At 33.3% G+C, this 20,402-nt stretch overlaps 2 protein-coding genes across 2 annotated transcripts; both read left to right on the forward strand.

Moving 5' to 3' along the window:
• The first annotated feature begins 5,736 nt into the window (after positions 1-5,736).
• Positions 5,737-8,870, forward strand: LOC102607593 (uncharacterized). Its single transcript, XM_006467379.4, has 3 exons — positions 5,737-6,161; positions 6,656-6,784; positions 7,121-8,870. Exons 1-3 carry the CDS (start codon positions 5,898-5,900, stop codon positions 8,633-8,635), a joined length of 1,908 nt encoding a protein of 635 aa, XP_006467442.1. The 5' UTR covers positions 5,737-5,897; the 3' UTR covers positions 8,636-8,870.
• A 10,324-nt stretch (positions 8,871-19,194) lies between these two features.
• Positions 19,195-20,194, forward strand: LOC102607295 (hypothetical protein). Its single transcript, XM_006467378.4, has one exon. It carries the CDS (start codon positions 19,363-19,365, stop codon positions 19,993-19,995), a length of 633 nt encoding a protein of 210 aa, XP_006467441.1. The 5' UTR covers positions 19,195-19,362; the 3' UTR covers positions 19,996-20,194.
• The last annotated feature ends 208 nt before the right edge of the window (positions 20,195-20,402 follow it).

Here is a 20,402-nt window from a genome sequence, read left to right on the forward strand (position 1 = left end):
CTGAAATTGTGGTCGTCTGAGCATTTCTGTTTATGGTTTTTATTCGTACTATTATTCAGCTGTCAAGTCCACCTAATTGCAGTTTCTGAGTTCTATTTCCCGTTACTTTATTATATAGGAGGTGAGGGAGGAATATAATATACTGATGAGGATCGGACCCAATGCTAGCTAGACTTGTTGTTTTCTTGTTTATGGGTGCTTATTTGAAACTCAAGTGGGGAATCAAATAAGCTGAGTTCTTTTGTTTATGGTTTAATTTACAGTTTTGCCGTTTACAATGCTATAAAGAAAATATTGCTTCAGTTTCATCGTTTGCTATTGTTTTTCGTGTTTGTTCTAAGTCCAATGTCATTCTCATGCAAGAACAAGATCGAGCGTTAAATGTCGATTTTTCTTCTTAGTTAGCCAATGTGAAAATCTGCCTTGATAAGATCAGATTTAAACCTGCTAAACAATCAAGTGAAATTAATGAGATGCCTTCTAGTGGAAATAGATTTCGTAAATCGTTAAATAAAAGTAAGTTTTGGTCTATTTGGTTCACAATTATGACTGTAACAAATTAACAATGGCGAAATTTCTAAACGTGCCGTCTAACTTTATCATATCTGTAATCTTTAACCATGAAAAAATAAAACCTGCAGAGTGAATTATTGATGCTCATGCATGCAAGAATTTGATCAATCAAGCTAATATTAAGGTGAAGGGGTTCAGCGTGAGAATTGTCAAGTTAATTGCATGAACAATTCGCTTGTAAGGAAAAAGCAATGAAAGCAAAAGGAAAGGAGTCAAAGCAAAAAAGCAATCAAAGCAAAACGCACCGTTTTTGACAATATTCGGGGCGCGGATTCGGGATTAAAGTCGGGGTAAATAGCTTTTCCCTTAAAGAGCAAACAAACATCTATTTCACGTTTCACTTCATCTTCAATCTTCATTGTCAAATTATGATTAATTATCTTTGTTTAATAGCATATACACACACCTTGTTAACCCTTTACATAAACAAGAATAAATACACGCACGCACGCACGCACGCACGCACGCACACACTTGCCAGGCCACCGACGACATTGACTTTGGATCACTGCATGTAGTACTAATGCACCAATTGCACGTATAAGTGAATGCATTTTTGGTGGAAACTCATTATTACTTGAACATAAATTTAATGTTTCTTTACGGGAACGTTATAGTCGAGCCAACTGGAAGAATAGCAATTCTGGAATTGAAGCCCACTGAAAATATTATGTGATCTAGCTAGTGAGTGTGTGAGAAAGAGAATATCTATCAGCGAAGGTGTAGCAGAAAAATTAAGAATGCTGCCATCCAAACATCGATCGAACGGCTCGTTTGTTTGGTAGTTGAATGCGAGCTTAAGCTATCTATATTACTTTGATTTACAGAACACAAATAACATAAACTAAATGATAATGCACGCTATGTATCAAAGTTCAAAGAATCTAGAAGATTAATCAGCAGGGTGTCTACTGGTATCCATGAAGCAAATTAAGAAATTAAGAGGAACAATTTGTATTGGCTTTCTAATAATTAATTACTCCACAAGAATTCTAGAATAGATTAAGATCACACTAATGGATGACGATCATGACACCATTTACTTTCAATGCCGTACTTTGAAGGTGAGTTTAGTTTGACACGTATACGATGGAAAAAAAAATGCCGCAACTTTTTTTTTTCCTTTTTTAATGCACTAGTTAATTAGCTAGAATCAGCAGCTACCATTTCGTTTATTCTAATATTAACATCGCGAATATTTTACTAGATTACTAGTTCAAACTTAGTAGTTATCTTGTACTGGAATTCTTTGTGTACGTATAACTAGTCAATAAATTAAAATTCCTTGTAACTCTTGAACACAAGAGCATATTTCTGCAAGAGAACTTTTATTAGTCAATTGATCTACCCAATCAGTTAACCTGAGAATGAAAGGACAAGCTTCAAGAAATTATTGCTATGAAAGAGATTTCAACATGTGGATATTATTTGTAGATTAGATGGCTGGTAGTTTTGTCATTGTTCTAAATGATTTTATGATCTTTAGTTTGTGAGCATCTTGTAACTTATCTTTTTGCAACCTTTTTCTTTTTTTTTCTCGGGACGGAGTCATAACTATTGTGAAAAACGAAGATGATGCTTTTTTTTTTTTAATTTTTTTAACAAAATTTGGTACATACAAATGACAATTTGCATCATATCAGCTATCCCAATCAGATGCGGAAGCATTAATACCTTCAATAAGATAATAAAGAAAGAGACAGTGACGATGACATTGGAAACTTCATGATCTTATAATTTATATAGCAGCGGATAATTAATTTACGCATCAATCAACTCATCCTTCCCTAATTTCCTGCATTCATTAAGGGCGATTAGATGCTTAAAATAAAGTATCACGTGTTTTGGTTGATCCAACTGCTTGACTGTCTATTGAGTTGATCGTCTAAATCGCTTGAATTTTAGTAATAAAATCTTATATAGAAAATCCACATGTCGTTGCTAGACTAGTTGGGTTGTAATTGTTATGCCTATTAATATCATTATTATTATTATTATTTGGAGTAAATCTCAGCAAGAGCATGCCTTGTTATTTCGATTAATAATAAAGATAAGCCTGACTTTACTTCCTTAAAAGGGGGGGGGGGCGGGGAGGGGGAAGCGAGGTCGTGTAGTTTCATTTTATGCCAACTCATGTAGATCATAAAGTTTGATTTAAATGAGTTGGTTCTAAAATTTTCACCATTTAGATGATGATTAACTGGATAGAAGCTTAGTGCATGTGTGATTAACATATACTTTAAAGGGATATAATTGCATGCACTTGATGGTGAGAGATTAAGCGCGCCATGTTTTCATGTGAGGTATCATAACTTCTCCAATGAAAACTTGACACGCACGTAATCACTCGCTATAAGGTGCGCGATTGCACTCACCTTATCATATTCTATATTTAAATGCATATAATGTTGTGCATTTTTCAAGTGAAATAATATTTACGCAGAATTTGAGATTAATTAAAATTAATTTTAAGCATCGAAATGATTCGATATAGTAAACATTTTAATAATTTCTCTAGCTAATAGCTACAAAATACGTACTTGCACTTAAATCAAGTTGCCCAAACAATGCATTACGAGCTAGAAATTCTTTCCACATGAATTCACAATGCGATATTTTGAAGCCTCTATCACCAAATTTAATGATATTTCTGATTATGGATGCCCATAAGAAACCTAATAAATGTGGGAAACTAACTAAATGTGAAAAAAAAAAAAAGGTAGTATTATATATTGATGGAGATGTGATGGAAACCTTCATGTACTAATGAACACAACTTCAGCTTTTATTTTTTTTCCACCTGATAACGCTCTCTTTACTAATTGGTTGTCCAAAATTTAGCAGAAATACCCACTTTTCAGTAGAATTTTAAAAGATCGAGATCATCGGATCAAATGGCATAAGGCAGTTTCAAAAACCGGTGTGTAATTTATGATGGAAATTGCTTTTTATAAGAGTGAAGCACACAAAGCAAAACACACCATGTTCATTTAACATGAAATTATTATGAGTGGGGCTATTTGTAATATTTGTACAGCACGTATATCATGCATGGACTAACTGCGAGCAAATTAATGGTAGCTACCCTTTTGTTAATTCATTATTATAAAACTTATATGCAACAAATTATGGCATCATACACAGACATTTATAAGTTATTAATGCAAATAAATAATAGTATGCATAGAACAATCTACTACTAGAGAGATTAAAGCACCTTTCTTCTTACGACCTAGGTAAAGTTTGATAACTTCATGCACGCAAGTGTTTTAAGGGGAATATTTCCTCTCGATTAATAGAATGCAATTTCAGCATTATAGATTCAAATATTTAAACTGTGCTACTACTATTATAATTGAGCTATCTATACAAGATTCTTCTAATTTTTTTATGGCCCTAACAAAAGGTACACTGAGAGTGATTTTTTAAGAGCTATAGTGTAAAAATATATATATGGAATTATGTTAAAACATCAAATAGATAAAATTATTACAAATTAAAATTTTAATGGAACCTATAGAAAAATAATTTTTTTACCATGTACCGTCTATGGATTTTCATCCTTATCCTCCAATGAGATTACTATCTAGGCCACATCTGCTATAACGCAAATAAATATTTTAAATTGATCCTATAATCATTTTGTCTTTGTTTACTTCTTAGGGATCTTGCAATACGTGTACATGATTAATTATGTATGGATAGATATATCATTTTATTATTTTTGTTTTTATTAGCCGCCAATCAATGGATATCAAAAAGGCAAAATCAAAGACAAGATGAGCAATGATCCTGAATCTCTACAATGTCCTTAATACTTAGTGAAAAGACCCTCGATGCTTTTAGTTAGAGCATTACTCATTATTCATTTAGTACTTGACATGTGTGTATCTCTCTCTATATATATAGAAAATTTTCAATTCATTTTAAAGTGCGGGAAAGTTTAGGAAATTTTTAAAACCCTGTGATTTTAAAGTATTAATTTCATAATATTTAAAAATCATGCGATTTTAAAATTTTATTAGACTTTCCTGTACTTTAAAATTTCAGACAAAAAAAAACTATTGTATATATATATATTATTAATTAAAATATACATGTGACAAGAAATAAATGAAAAATGAGTGGTGCTTCAAGACCACCTAAAAAATTTTCTTCTCTAACAAGGTGGACTTAACTTTCACAGTGAAAGCAAGGAGTAATGGGTTCAAGTTAAAAGTGATATTTTTAATTTGAAATACATTAGAACCTTTATAAATTAATAGGGTTGGGACCATATAAAATCTATTAATTAAAAGAGAAATTAAATAATTGATAAATTAATAAATTATTAATTTATATAGTTATTTACAGTTCAATTAACATACATCAATAATACTTTATAATTTCTTATTATAATTTGAGAAGTCAATTCCAAAGCTTTTAGATGCAATAAGGAAAAAAGAGATGAGATCTAATTAGATATAAATTTTAAGAAAAATAATAATAAAGTCATATTTTATGTAAATAAGTAACAATAGAGTCATATTTTATGTAATTATATTATAGTCAACTACATTTGTAATTTCAGTAAATTATTAATTCATAATTTGAATGAGACCACAAAGTTATATAAGATTTTTTTGAAAAAGTATTATCTCATTATTTTATCGAAGTTATTAATTTAGTCTATTAATTTAAATCGGGACCGTGAAAATTTATTATATAATAAAGATTATTAATTTATCAAATTTTAAGTTATAGAAATTTACTGTATGTAACTTTTTTTTTTGTGTAAGTCATTCGGTATCCGGCGACCGCATTGGGTCGCGACTAATCCGAATTTGGAGTGTAGTCATAATTAAAGCTATTTACCCCTCCCAAATGACGTGTTTAGTGGGGATCGAACTCGATAGCACTTCCCACAAACTCAGCTTACGTTGCCAACTGAGCCACAACTATTTGGTACTGTATGTAACTTTTTTAACCATTCAAAATAAATTGGTTTAAAATAACATAAAAAAATATTAAGCGTTATCTTTCGAAATGATTGATGGAAGGAAAAATCCCACGACTCTATACATATTTGGGACATTGAAGATTTTAGATACCGAAACTGTCGATTTCAAAGCAACTAAACAAACAAACACTTCAAGTACGCCATTTAACGACTTTCAACAGTCAAAACAGCACTATACAAATAAAAGGCATGAGCTCTGTACTGTCGCTCGGTCAGTCCACGCGGCAAAGCCTCCGCAAACATAGCGCTTTGTTCTAAATTCTCTCAAGCGGTGTGTGTGAGAGTGAGACACTGAAATGACACATTCGCTCCTTCATACAACAAAATGAACGCGTCAGTTGGATCACTCACCCCACGTCGTCATCACCGAAAATTGAGGAACCCGATAACCTTTTACCGTCGCCGGCACTACAAGCCGCCGGGAACCCCATTCTTAAGCTGGAAGTTTGATAAAAGACAGAGGGCTTATGGGGCTGTTAAGGTTTCTGCCAGAAAGCTGGCTGCTGCCCTCTGGCAATTGCGTTTGTTGGCTAAGGTTTCAGATTCTGATGTGCTTAAATGTGGATCATGTGATCGCTTCAGTTTTGAGGTTTGTTCTTTTCTTTTTCTATTTTTTTGGGATTTGAGTAACTGCGTTGTTTGGTTGATGAGAAACGGTGGGAATGTAAATAGTTGATTTTCTTGGCATTGAATTGATGATGGGTTTTTTATCCTAAAAACATTAATTTGCATGCATGCGCGGTCGGTGATCATGTGTTAATTTGGATGAATGTTCAAGGTTGATCATTGTTATCAATTGGTAAATTACGGAAGAGTTTTAAGCTTTTGATACCATAATTCATCAATTTTTATTCCAGTTGCCATTCTCAAAGCATCATTAAGTGAAGCATATTTCTTGGTGCTCTAGTTTTTGGATTTGTTGTTTGATTTAGTTTGCATTTGGGTAGGGCAGGATTAATCCAAAATTTGAAATTCTCTGCTTTATATAGAATGACTTGATTTAATGCATTTGATGTAAGTTATACTACTGATAGGTTTCGTGGCAATTTTGAAAATTAATTTATATCATTATCGATCTTGCAGTCTCAAGCCAGACCTGGAAATATTGATCTTTCCTCACATTGCTCTGGCAGTGGATATGGTGTAGGAAGCAAGGACCTCCCAAGGAGTCCTCTGCTTCGTCATGGTTCAAGCCATGAGATTTTGCATAAGGTATGGGTTTACATTTCAGTAGGATACCTATTTTTTCAACTGTTTTCTATAGTTTTTATTGATAATCAACTCAATTATGTTGATCGATGGTCTATGAAAATTGTTTGTATGAACTTTTGGACCACAGAATTTGTAATAATTGTATTGGTACGGTGGCAAGTAATCTTAATTAGTCTGTTCTGCATGTCAGTTAAACCAACGTTTGTCTTGCAGATAGCAAAATTAGCTGCTCAATTTGTTGTTGTTTCCCATGTAAACTTAATTTATAATTGTTAATCCTACATTAAAATTCTCGGAGTGTAGTGTCTGATTTCTCTCATTTAAATATTTCTCTAGCATGAATCTTATTTGCCATATCCCAACTTGGTAATGGAAGGGGTGACAAAGTGGGATCCTGGCTGCTCAAAAACAGCAAGGGAGGCTTATTGCCTTTACAACCATGTGAAGCTTCTTGAAGATCAAGTTACTACTTTCTCTTTTGTTTCTGCTCTGCAAGCAGAGCTCGTGCAGGCTCGATTAAGAATTCACGAACTTGAAGATGAGCATCGGTCCTCTAAGAAGAAATATGAAAACTTGGTTAGAAAGCTCAGAGAGGAAAGAAACTCATGGTATGTCAGAAACCACTATAAAATGGAGGCAATTGTTGATGAGTTAAAGGATGAATTAAGTAAAGAAAGGAAAAGCCGGAAGCAGATCGACTTTCTCAACTCTAAATTTGTCAATGAGCTGGCTAAGGCCGAGTCATCAGCAAAGCAGTTCATGCAATATTATGAGGAAGAAAAAAGGGCCAGACAGTTACTGGAGGAAGTTTGCAATGAGCTGGCTAAAAAAATCGGAGAAGACAAGGCTGAACTGGAAATGTTGAAGAGTAAAACTATGCGAATTCGTGAAGAGGTGGAAGAAGAGAGAAACATGCTGCAGCTAGCTGAGATTTGGCGCGAAGAACGTGTGCAGATGAAGCTGGTTGATGCAAAACTGGCTCTTGAACACAAATATTCTCAGATTAATAAGCTGGTAGAGGAACTCGAAAATTTTCTGATGTCCAATGCTGCAACCCTGGATGTGATGGCATTAAGAAAAGCTGAGTTAATCATACGGGCAGTCAAATTATTGAATATTCAGGATAGTGACGAGTTTGAATACGTGGCCCCAGCATCAGATAGCATATTCTCCATTTTTGAAGAACTGCGACAGGGTGTTGATGCAAGGGAGATGGAAGTTGAACCTCTAACGAATTATAGTCCTATTTATGATGCTTCTAACCACCACATTGTGAGTCCTGAGGTAAATGATTTTGACAACAACCATGTGCTAAAGCATTTAAATGGCTTTATTGATTGTAACAATGGTTTAAAAAAAGATTCTAGATCTTGGGAATGTGCTAGACATAGTGAGGATCAAGGTTCAAGATGTTCTGTTGGAGGAAGAGACCCCTCTATTAACAGTGGTGGCCAAGGCAAAGTAGCTTCAAAGAGCACAATAATGCATCATGGGAATGGTGGTCAGCATTCTCCAAATACAGATGCCAGTGATGAGTGCTCAGTCTCAGGAGAACAGCCCAGGCAGAAAGCATGCTCTGTATCTAAACTTAAATTAGATGAGGGGAATGGAGTTCCAAATGGAACAGTTTCTAATGCAAGGGCAATGAGAAAGTTGGTAGACGGTGGTTGCAATCAAGGGGATTTGACAGAACAGTTTGTGTTACCGGACTTGGGAAATCCACACATAACTCGAGGAATGAAAGGGTGCACTGAATGGCCAGGAGTCACCCGGAAGATCAACATGAAGGATAAGCACTTGAAAGCTATGATGGAAAACCAGAAAACTCATTTGCGCAAAGTTCTTAAATAGATGAGTAGCAGCATGTACTTTTCCCCAAATTTTGCAGTTGGAGAAGCTGGCATCAAATCCAGACTCAAGAGAGTGCAGCAATTTTTGTTGATGAGTCTCCTGCATGCATACATAACTACTGCTAGCTTTTTTCTTTTTCTCTTTTTGGATCTTGATAATTTTTATACTGCATCATTGAAATATTGATGTTTGTTTAATTGCTTATATATGTTTAATCCCTGCAAATCGCAGGCAAGCCATGCATTGCATAAAAAAAATTTCATTAGTGTGTGATTTCACAGAGTTGGGCAATATATAATTCACTTACTGAAGGTGAAGCAACTCATAGCATAAAGTTTAAATGGATATGTACAAGCTGCTAAAAAAAGGTGACGTGTTGGCACTCGGCAAATATTCATTATCTGCCGTCAGTAATAGAAACCTGGAGATAAGATGATCAGTGAATTATGTTGCTTAACTGTGTAATCAATCTTTAGTATGTGTTGTTCTATATTTTTCATTTAAACAATATGACTTCAGTATCTAGCTAGCTTTCTGAAGTACCATTTATTTGAACGGAAACTTGATGAACTAATATCTCACGCTTGTAGATCTGATTTCGTACTTGACAAAATTCAATCAAGGTTATGATTAGTAGGTTACTGATTAAAAAAAAAAAAAAAAAAAAAAAATCTTAACTAAACATGTACCGTTATAAAGTGCATACACAATCATCTTTAAAAGTTCAGTATATGAATGAGATCCAAACTTGAAATCGGCAAGGTAAAGTTTCCTAATTATTAGGTAGCAATGCAGGAATGTTTCTGTGATTGTGTGGATCAGAATTTTAAGAAAATTTTCACGAACTACTCTTATTTTCTAAGAGTTCAAGTTCAACATTGACATGAAACGAATTAAGTGAAACAAATAAAAGCTCCTAAAACGAAAACTATATAATGATATATATACATATACCCTGTTTTTTTTTTTCTTTTTATTATACGGATACGCTTTTAAGCCATTTAATTTAATAAAATTTTTTAATGCTATTAAATCGTATGGTTTTATAGTGCATTAAAAAATAATTTTATTAAGTTGTATGATTTACCAGCATGTCTTTATTAAAAAAATAAAAATGAGGACACCTGCACCGGAGAATTCTTTTATATATGTATGTATTTATATGTGTGTTCATTATTATCGATTCCATCAGTTTTTATCGGCCGACAAATGATCAATCCTTAAATGCCTCACCTTTATCAAAACTGACATATCAATAGAAAGAAATATGTTGCTCTTTATGTTGATCAACCACAAGGATTTGAGGATAAAGGAACGAGTTTAAAAATTAAATAGAAAAAGCAAAGCAAAGCAAACAGGGTACATTGCTAATCTTAACAAATGGATAAAGATTGCAAGTTTTCAAAAAATGATAAAGCAAAGTTGAAAATACAGAGATCAAATACATCTCACATCAAGCAACATGCGGCTAATTCATGCCACACAAATCATTTCAAGTACGCCCAAGTCAATCAAAATAAAGCAAGACATAATAGCAAACAAAAATGACAATATACATCTATTCCGTGTCTCTTGGTCTTGGGAGTTTGGATATAATGCTTTTAAAAGTCATAGTTAATTAACGAACGTAAGTTTCAAGGTACATAATTTTTCCAAGTTTTTGGACACCAAAATTATGATCTCTTGTGAAATTTTGTGATCAATGAAATTATAATTAATAATATTATTATCAGTAAATAGAATAAGATGCCAAGCAGATCAGCTATAGTGCAGTAAAGTACTAGCTCTGCAAGAAACATGATTTGCACTGAAGCCCACTACCCATGATCAAGATTCAAGAACAAGAAATGGACCTATCACCACCACCAGAACCAAATGGGTCAGAAATCATAATGTGCAAGTGGAGCAAGAATATTTTACCACATTCATCATTGCAAAGATGAAGATTGTATTTTTATATACATAAAGTGTCGTCAGTACTTAAATGTCACTGTAATAACTGCAAGTTGAATGACAGTGAATATATATACGCGTGTGTGTGTCAGTGTGTGTGTCATGGGTTGTTAATTTGTGATAATTTAATTTGAAAGTGACCTAACACCGAACTGCATATAAAAGATTTCAAATAGTTCAGCAGACAGCAGCGACCCTTGTGTAGTAAGACAGTAAATGATGGGCGGGAAAACAAGAAAAATTGATCAAAACATACGGTTTTGGTTCTTCATTAAATATTGCGACCATCTAATAATATATATGATGACGGTTCTTCATTCTTGAAGAGCACTGTGGTGCGGCTGCAGCAAACAAGAGGAGGGGAATATCCCCTTTCAAAATTCTGGAAGGGCAAGATTCTGATGCATTATTTTTTATCATACAACATGATCAGCCCAATAAGTTATTCAAACAGGAATCTCACGTCTTTAAAAAACTATATTTTGCACATTATAAAATATGAACTAGCTTTAGTTTCTTGCCATGGAAGACTCGATAGAGACGGCTGCTTAGTATATAAAATTTTTGGGTTATTATTGTATTGTTTGACAACCTCTAAGAATTATTGAGGGAAATTGTTCCTCAATCACCTCAAGACCTCAAGTATTGATTTTGTATCAATCATTCACTTTTTCATCTAAGAAGATAAACTAGAAAGGTTTGTAAAATTGTTTTATTTTTTTACCGCCTTATCTTTCCCCAAAAAAAAAAAAAAGCATCTTTGGACTCAGCTTCAATCCTCATATAATGGTTTGGTGTACGCAGTAAAAGCATGCAGTAGAGTAGAAACAATGAACCACAATGGACAAACCAAAAACAAGAATCGAATAGTAGTATATTTATTTTATATCTTTTAACATAAATTAAAGCATATGTAGAGAATGGAATCTGGTAGTACACATTACACACAGATGAATATCCACGTAAAATCATGTAAAAGTAATCCCTCCAAAAACAACCGCCTGGCGAGGTGCGCATGCTGAATGAATAGTGAGGAAAAAGTCAGGGTTTGAACAACAAAAATAAGCAACTCTGGGCACCGATCACATGACAGAGATCATAAAAAAAAATGTTGAAAATCACTCTCTCCAAGGTATCAAAATCCCTTGTAGATGTGGTGGCAACATCAATCTTCAAAGTTGATGAGATTGGGCACATGCATGACACGAGAGAAAGAAGGCTGGCCGGCCCCAACCCGAAAGTTACAATTCCAGATAGAGATTGATCGCTGCTATTTAAACATGAAAATGTTCCTGAAACTTGAGCTGCCACCACTAGTGTTTTATAATTGTTCTGAATTTAACCATTTTTTTTCTATTCACTTACGTTTGTTGCTGTTTAATTTGATCTGTGGTGATCTGTCATTCCCTGCCTGCTTGATTTATCGTTTTTGACTGTGACTCGTCTTTACAAGTTCTGCAAGGGAAGTGAAAAATCGTGTGTTTCCCATCAGAGGATTGACTACGTACTGCTGTAATTGGCCTAGCACTGAGATACTTTATTATGCAGTAGCTAGCCGTTTTGATCAATAGTTTCACTGTACTGAGCGCCTTTGGTATTGTTTTTGAATTTATTTTATAGAATAAAAATGATGTGTCTTCTTTGAGTTAAGTTTAAAAATGCACTCGTTTCTTTGTTTCGAAAATAAAAGGCGAAATATGTTTACAAGTCTATGCGATAAAATTTTTGCTGATGCAAAAAAATAATGCGTTTAGAGAATAATATCCAATTTCATTCAAGACATCAAAAAGTAATTTGAAATGGGAAGATGGGATGTGATTGTGATCCCCACGTAATTAAACTTGGTCAGGAACGACAATGTAAAGAACCGGGAGTGGTCCCCACATGACAGAGAACAAATTATGAGAGCCGTCAATTTTTTGTGCTCCTCCGTCTCCTTCGCAAAAAGTGGAGACAAAAATAATTCATTCTCCATGCATTCATCAGAAATCACCCAGCAAACAGTTTTTCTGCATTTTCCTTCTCCGAAAATGAAGAATGACTGGCTGAAAGAGTTACCAAACAGGCTCCGAAGTTTGCCTATTTCTTCTATTCTTTTCAAGATCAATTCATTGATTGATCCAGAAAATCCGTGAGCCCAATTGGTACCGGCTGTTGATGAGGACACTGACTATTTCAAGTTTCCATTAGAACTCTTTTCCTTCCCCCCTTTTTTTGTCTTTTTTTAATATAAAATGTAGCGTAGAGGTGATTTTCTTTGTAAAGTGCGTGTAAATTTATGAGATAGTTTTGTAAAATTTTGAGTTGTACTAAGAGTAAATTTATGTGTGTGTATATATATAGAGAGAGTAATTTTCTGATTTGAAATTTTAAAATGAGGGAAAATTTAAAAAAAAATTCAATGAAATTTTTTTGAATTTTGCTGCACTTTAAAATTCTAGATTATATATAAAGAAAAATGTATGTACTTAAACTCTTAATAGGTTTCCCCTTGAAAAAATTCAAAAAAAAAAAAACAGTGGCATGGTTAATTAAAAATTTTAAACTCTTTGGATTATGAATAAAAACCAGAACTCATGCTATTTATTATTATTATTATTATTATTATTATTATTATTATTATTATTATTATTATTATTATTATTATAGATTTTAAGATTTATTTAGTATTTTAGATTATTTTACATTTGTTGTTTGTGATGCTATTAACTTGGATTGTTATTAACAATTATTTTAGATTTAGAGGTTGTTTGTTAAATGTCTAAAGTCTGAAATTTTATTAATTTCAGACATTTTCTAAAATATGCTTGTTTGTTTTTTTGGACTTATGTCTGATTTTCAGACATTTACATCTTAATAGAAAAAGTAAACTTTTGTGACTTTTATTTAAATGAAAAAATGTCTGAATGACAAGTAAATATTGTATTCCAAAAGTATCTCTGTAAAATAACTTCTTTCCTAAACTATAAAATCTAATCCTCTTTTTTTTTAATTTATAAGGACATAAATGTCAAATAATCAAGTTTAAGATATTTTTTTATTGTAAAAACAAACAAGATGCCACTTATATTCAGATATTTAAAAAAGAAAAACAAACATGTCATTCAGATTTTCGTATTCAGACCCATTCAGACTTTAGAAAAATTCAGACCCATTTAGATTTTAGACAAAAAAACAAACGCTACCTTAGTTAGCATTGAATGATTTTTTTTTAAAAAAAAGGTAAAATGTTATAAATTTACAAATAAATATTTTAAATGTGCAAATCTAGATACTCGGAATATCCACTCAAAATCTAAACCAATACTAGGGACATCCAGATTTGCTTTATTTTTTCAAAAAATACTTGTTTAAAATTCTTTAGTGGTATTACAAAATGAGTAATGATATAGCCACAAACTCTTGTACAAACTTATTTTGTACAAACTGATGTGGCATGATAAGATTGGTTGAATTAAATATCACTTGGCCCACATGATTTGTTTTTATTATTTTATATTTTCATTCAACCAATGAATTAATGCCATGTCAGTTTGTACAAAATAAGTTTGTACAAGAGTTTGTGGCTGTATCATTACTCTTACAAAATAAATGTAGGTAGTTCTGTCAGATATTTGATCTTTTAGTATAAACTACATATGAGTAATTCAAATTTTTTAAAAAATAAATAAAAGTCCATTCTTAAGTCTTAACTAGTCACGCTGGCTGGCTTTTCACTTTTCATTATTAACAAAAACAAGCCCACTTTGGTCCAACCTAATGCAATCATTGCGTGGCTATCATACTGTAGATCTCGTTATATTAATTAACAAAATAAAGTCGCGGTCATGTTCATGTCACCCTGCAAGAATTCTTGATTAAAACAGGATAGCTTATGAGAAAGAAAGATATATCAAAAGTGAGTTTGAGAAATTGAAATTAGAATAAAATTAATAGGGTGACAAATCAAATTTGAAACCTTCACTCAAACAAATACCATATAGCCGAAAAACTCAAGCTTTGAATATGATGAGTAAAAGACTAAGAATAATTTTAATTATATATGTAAATATTAATTACAAGATTAAAATTAGAAATCACCCAGGGAGAACTAGCTAGTGAGATCACATGGGAAACATTTTCGGGGTTGATTTCGTTGTTTAAAGAGTTGGAGTTGTTGAATGGCATTTGCATGCTAAGGCGCACGGTGGTGGCCTGGTGAGTTGAGCGGCTGAGCAGCAGGTGAGATTCTGATTCCGCAACAAAATGACACAAACAGATCTTGTCTTTACTTGGCACCCAAGCCCATGGAACGCTCTCTCAACTTGCATTACCCGACACGAATCTTGTTTTCCTGATTGGGGATTCTGGCGTAGTTTTTCGGATGTCAGTATAAAAGGACCGAGTTGTGTGGGTCATCTAAATTTTAGGATCTATTGGCACTTGGTGTTGGTGCCCTACAATTACAAATGCTTCTTTTATTTATTTATTTATCCCTCAAATGCTCAAATAACAATATAATATAAATATGATCGGACTCCTACTCTACATTATTGGATTTTTATAACCCAAAAAAAAAGAAAAATTGTAGGGTTATACAGATAGCCGCCAATTGATCTAACTAGCAGATCCAAATTGGGTACCGGGGATTCCTTATCACATGGCTGTGTCGAAATTGAATTAACATACGATTTTCATGACATTCAAATAATTATACAACGTGCACGCTCTGGAACATCATTAATTTTCTCGACGTGCATCTTTATTTATTAATATTATTTTACCATTATCATTTACCCAGTTTGCAAACTAAAGCTGAAAAAAGAGTGCCATCGATCATTCAATGAGAAAAACATGCCTAATAATGGGGTCCTAGCTAGTTATTATGTTGTACAGCAAAATTTACTGAGGGGGACAATTTTAACCGTCTGATCAATCAAACAATCTCAGCGCGTCAAGCATAGGATGCTCGAGTATTATGATAGATACAATGCTGGGCACGGCGGTGGGCTGAGGGTCCACACCGCGCAAACCAACACAAGGCCGGTCACCGCCCATCTGGGTCCCCCAAACCCTAGCCACTTCCCAGAATACGCCTAGCATAGGTGCCTCAGTTTTCAGTAACACCACACCACCATTTGTCATCTTTATTAGAATGCAGTATCGCATCACCCCACCAGAGACAACTTGTGCAAACTAAAAACTGTTACCCAGACATTAGCGAACTATATAAGCACGACTATATATATAGTGGCTCCCTTACGATTTGTCTTCATGATTGTGAAACGTATGATATTGAGAGCGAATGGTGATAAGGTTACTTGTTTACTTCACAAAGGACAAGTTCTTACAGGACCTACATTTTGACCCTACCGCTCCTATTCTAATTAATTTCTAAATCGTCCAATGTGCCCATCACAATTCACAGGCGACTACTGCTTTGCTTTTCTATTTAATATCTCTGCTTCTCAATCTCACCGCACAAGTGGGATTAGTTTAATTCACATCATTAACTAATTAAGAACATACCAAACCGTCAATTTTGTCTTTCTAATTAATTATTTTTAATTGCTTGCGATTAGTATGCTTATATTAACCTGTCAAAGTCGGACACGCAAATGGAAGGTGACAGCGTCGAGGAGCCCCCAACGACTGAAGCATACACGTTTTGGGCAATCATAGGACGATGAAGGTTCGTGCGCCCACGTGGATCTTGGGGCCCTTATTGGATGCACTTGACCCAGTCAAACAACGTCGGTCAGAGTAAATGCAAATCTAACGTGGATAAATCTAATCTTAACTCGCGTCTTAAGTCTCCTATGGAGGAGTAATACTTCGAGATTTTAATATTGGAATCTTAATTTAAATGTTATGTATCACTCTTTATTTGGATGATAAATATTATTTATTAATTATTTTATTATTTAATATATGAATATCAACATTTGTTAGAATTCAAATGTTCAAATCTTTAGTATTACTCCATCTGAAGTGTTCAATCAATTAAACATAACGTGTGCAATACAATTGTGAATTTTGAATTTCTAAAAAGTAGTGTTATAACTATAAATTTTTATATAAACTAATATACCATTAAATGATTGTTAAATAAAAATATAAAATAATAAAAACACATATTGTGGACTAAGTGATATTTTTATTCAACCACTTATATGATGTTATATATGTTTTGACAAGATAGTTTGTATAAAAACGTTTATAGCTGTATCATTACTCTTTTCTAAAACTTATTTATTTATTTTAATAAAACATATTGGCACTATAATTGAAAAAAAAAATTGTGGAAATCCTCTCTAAATAATTTTGTTGTAGTGCAATGCTTCAAAATATTTGATTAAATAATTTGAATCCTTTTATGACCTAAACTCTCTAACGGTTCTGTAATTGAGTTAGTTAAACACCTTCTTTTTTCATCCTTGAGGTGTATGGGTTCAAATCTCTTCATAAATGTGAGAGTTTATTCAAGTCTATTAATAGATCTAAGAGTTTATTTATTTATTATTTTCTTCAATTTTTTTTTTTTTTATAGATTTCAGTTTTGACATCAAGACAGTCTCCTATAGGCATTGCCTTGATCCTAGCAAAGTTACTGAGCTATATTTATTATTATTTGTATTGTACTCTAGAGTGTAAGTTATAAGGATACATTTGAATGTATGTATGTATGTATGTATGTATGTATGAGATTTAAAAAAATGATAAATTTTGGATTATTCCCTCATAAATTAACTATTTTTAAGTCAATTCATTATTTTTAAAAACCTCAAGTTATCCTCAAAAATCATCATCTCTATCATTTTTAACGGTCAAAAGGATAAAATGATGTTTGTACATAACAAATCTCTATTTAGGTTAATTTTCATTAGATCCAAATGTTTCACAAAATTTTAACACAGCTAATTATTTCAAAAAATACAGTATACACCCAAATACTTTAAAAATTTTCAATTTTCACATTTAAAAGAATATATTAAAAATAGATAAAGCAATAATTATTAATGAAAAGAATAACTTATAGAGCAGTGCAACACATCCTAAATTTTTTATCCTAAAAATTATTTTGAAAATATGCTATTTATCAATTAATTATGAGATAATACCAACTATTTCACTTAGATCTTGTAAAAAATTACTAAGCATTCAATTATAACATATTATCTTAGATGAAATTTGGATTAAAGTATTTAGATGTGTATCATCACTCCAACCTGTATAACTCTCAAAGGAATTTCCTTAAAAAAAAAAAAAAATTCTTCTTCTTTTTTGTCGTCTTCTTCTTCTCAAACACTCATCATGGCCTTAGTGTTAACAGTACTCCCTTGTTTAATAACCATTTCGTTAAGTAGATCCTGCAATCTAAACATCTTCTTTTTAAAACCCTAAATTCTTCTCAAATTCACCATTAAACCCTAACACCAAGTTAATCATTAATATTTCAACACCCATATTCGTTGGAATGGGTTTGCTTGGTTTGGCTTGGATTGAATGATTTGTGTTGTTAATTTGACTAGATTTTGCCTGTTAGGGTTTTAAATTATGACTTAGATTGGAATATTGTGGAAAAGTGAAAAGTTTCCCTAAGAAAGAGATGAAGATAATGGATTCTGGTTTTCCAAATTAGGGATTTTGTCACTTACTGTAAGTTTATTATTATTTTTTTATGAGTCTTACATGTTTGACTTAGTGGAGGAGGTATTTGACTTGGTCAAAGTGTGTTATAATTTAATAAGTGAGTTGTTGATATTTATTTGAGACTATATAAAGGAAAAATTATACATTATATTATAGGTAACATGTCAGTTATATAATAAATAAATAATATTATGATATATGTGTATTTATTTTGAAAATCGTACAAGTGGTATTTACATTAAATTTAATTACATATATACATTAATTGATGGTATTACCTTTAATGTATTATACAATTCCCCATTAAAGAGTAGATTCTTTGGTGTGGGATTAGTTTCAATATAATTTGTAATTATTATTAAAGAGGAGAAATGTTTCTTTATATTTTAAAATTAATTTTTTTATTAGGTCTCCAAAAGCAGACATAAATGGGTAACATAAGTAAATAAATGCGGTGATGGGGGTATTTTAGAAACCCTAAGGGGATAAGTGATAGATGTCTTTAATAGTAGGTGTAAAAAACTAAGTTAATATATTCTGTTATTAGGAGGCATTTTCATATTTTAACAAGTAAATATGGTAATCAATCGTTAAGAATGAATCTTTTTAAAGATAATTTTAAAAATTTTAAAAATTAAATGAGTAATTTTAAAAACACTAATTACAAGTTAATCCGAGATTTAGCCAACCTGAAAATCTGAAATGACCGAAATTAGTAACGAGTCAAAATTATGATAGACCATCCAAATTTGGCAATTCTACTCTCTTGACAAGCACACTTCCAAAAACCAGGACCCCTTCAACACGTGTGACAACGATCAACTCTCTTGCACGTCTCCCACTCCCACCAATCACCATAAAAATAAAAATAACGAAATTCAGAAAAAATGAACTCCAAATTAACATGAAATGCGCGCAGTTGGTGTCGCTGTTATTGCAACGAAAGCAACTTCTATATATACATGCCCACTACACCAAAACACAACCTATGCTCTTATGTCATGAGCTCCTAACTAATAATGCACTCATAATAATTCTAACAACTTGTTTTTATTTCTTGATTTTGTAACGTTAATTATTAGATATTCTTTTATTTTATTTTTTCTTCTTTCGTTTCTGGTTCTATATATTTAGGATGCTCCATGGCGAAGGGCCGGAAATTGACAACGAGCAGATGCGAACGGTATTTGGGAAGTTACAGCTACAGTAACGGTCAAGGGACAAACGGCGGCGTATCGGAGCTTGGCGAGGAGGATGTCTGGTCGACGGTTGATGACGTTGAGGACAGTAACGACGAGGTTGTTATAAATAATCCAAGAAACGAGTGGAGTCCACGCGCTGCGGGGGAGAGTAACGTGGGCTTTTCTACTAGGAGCCGGCGAAGGAACACCAGGGATGATCACCACGTGGGTGGCCTATCGCTGGCTTTTGATGACGCGGGCAAAACGTCGGCATCTAGGATAGTGCATCAGTTCAGGGCGAATGACAGCATGGCTGCATCGCCACGTGGGCATCAAATGGCCACGTCAGCCCCGGTGAACGTCCCTGATTGGAGCAAGATTTACCGGGTTGACTCGGTCGACTCGATGCATGACTCTGATGACGAACGGGACATGGAGATGATTCCTCCTCATGAGTACTTGGCTCGTGAGTACGCGAGGAGCAAGAAAACGGGTGGCGCATCGGTTTTTGAGGGCGTGGGTCGCACGCTCAAGGGCCGTGACCTCCGGCGCGTGAGGGATGCAGTGTGGAGCCAGACTGGGTTTGACGGCTAAGCAAAATTATTTTCGACCAAAAAAAAAAAAGAGCTTCTAGTATTACTATGATTGTTACATATACAGATTATCCTGAGCAATGATTCGGTTGAGTCAACTCAGTCCTAACCCATTTGACTCAGCAGGGAGTGAGCTCAAGCACCGTTCTGTCATGGACGGACTAGTGAGCTGAAAATGAAACGTGGAATTTGTGGTCCAATATTTGTTCAGTGGCATCAAATCTTATGCGTCTGAAATCCTGAATCTTTCTAGATGAAACGGGCAAGCGTAATATGGCCAAAATTTTTTGCACCCAAAAGATTAAATAACATATTAGTGCATGAATACGATTAGTAAGTCAATTATTACACTAAAAATCTCCCAGAAGCATAATTTCAGGAATTACACTCGGTTTTAGCACTTAACAG

Source organism: Citrus sinensis, chromosome 2, assembly GCF_022201045.2.
Source record: "Citrus sinensis cultivar Valencia sweet orange chromosome 2, DVS_A1.0, whole genome shotgun sequence".
Lineage (NCBI taxonomy): Eukaryota > Viridiplantae > Streptophyta > Magnoliopsida > Sapindales > Rutaceae > Citrus > Citrus sinensis.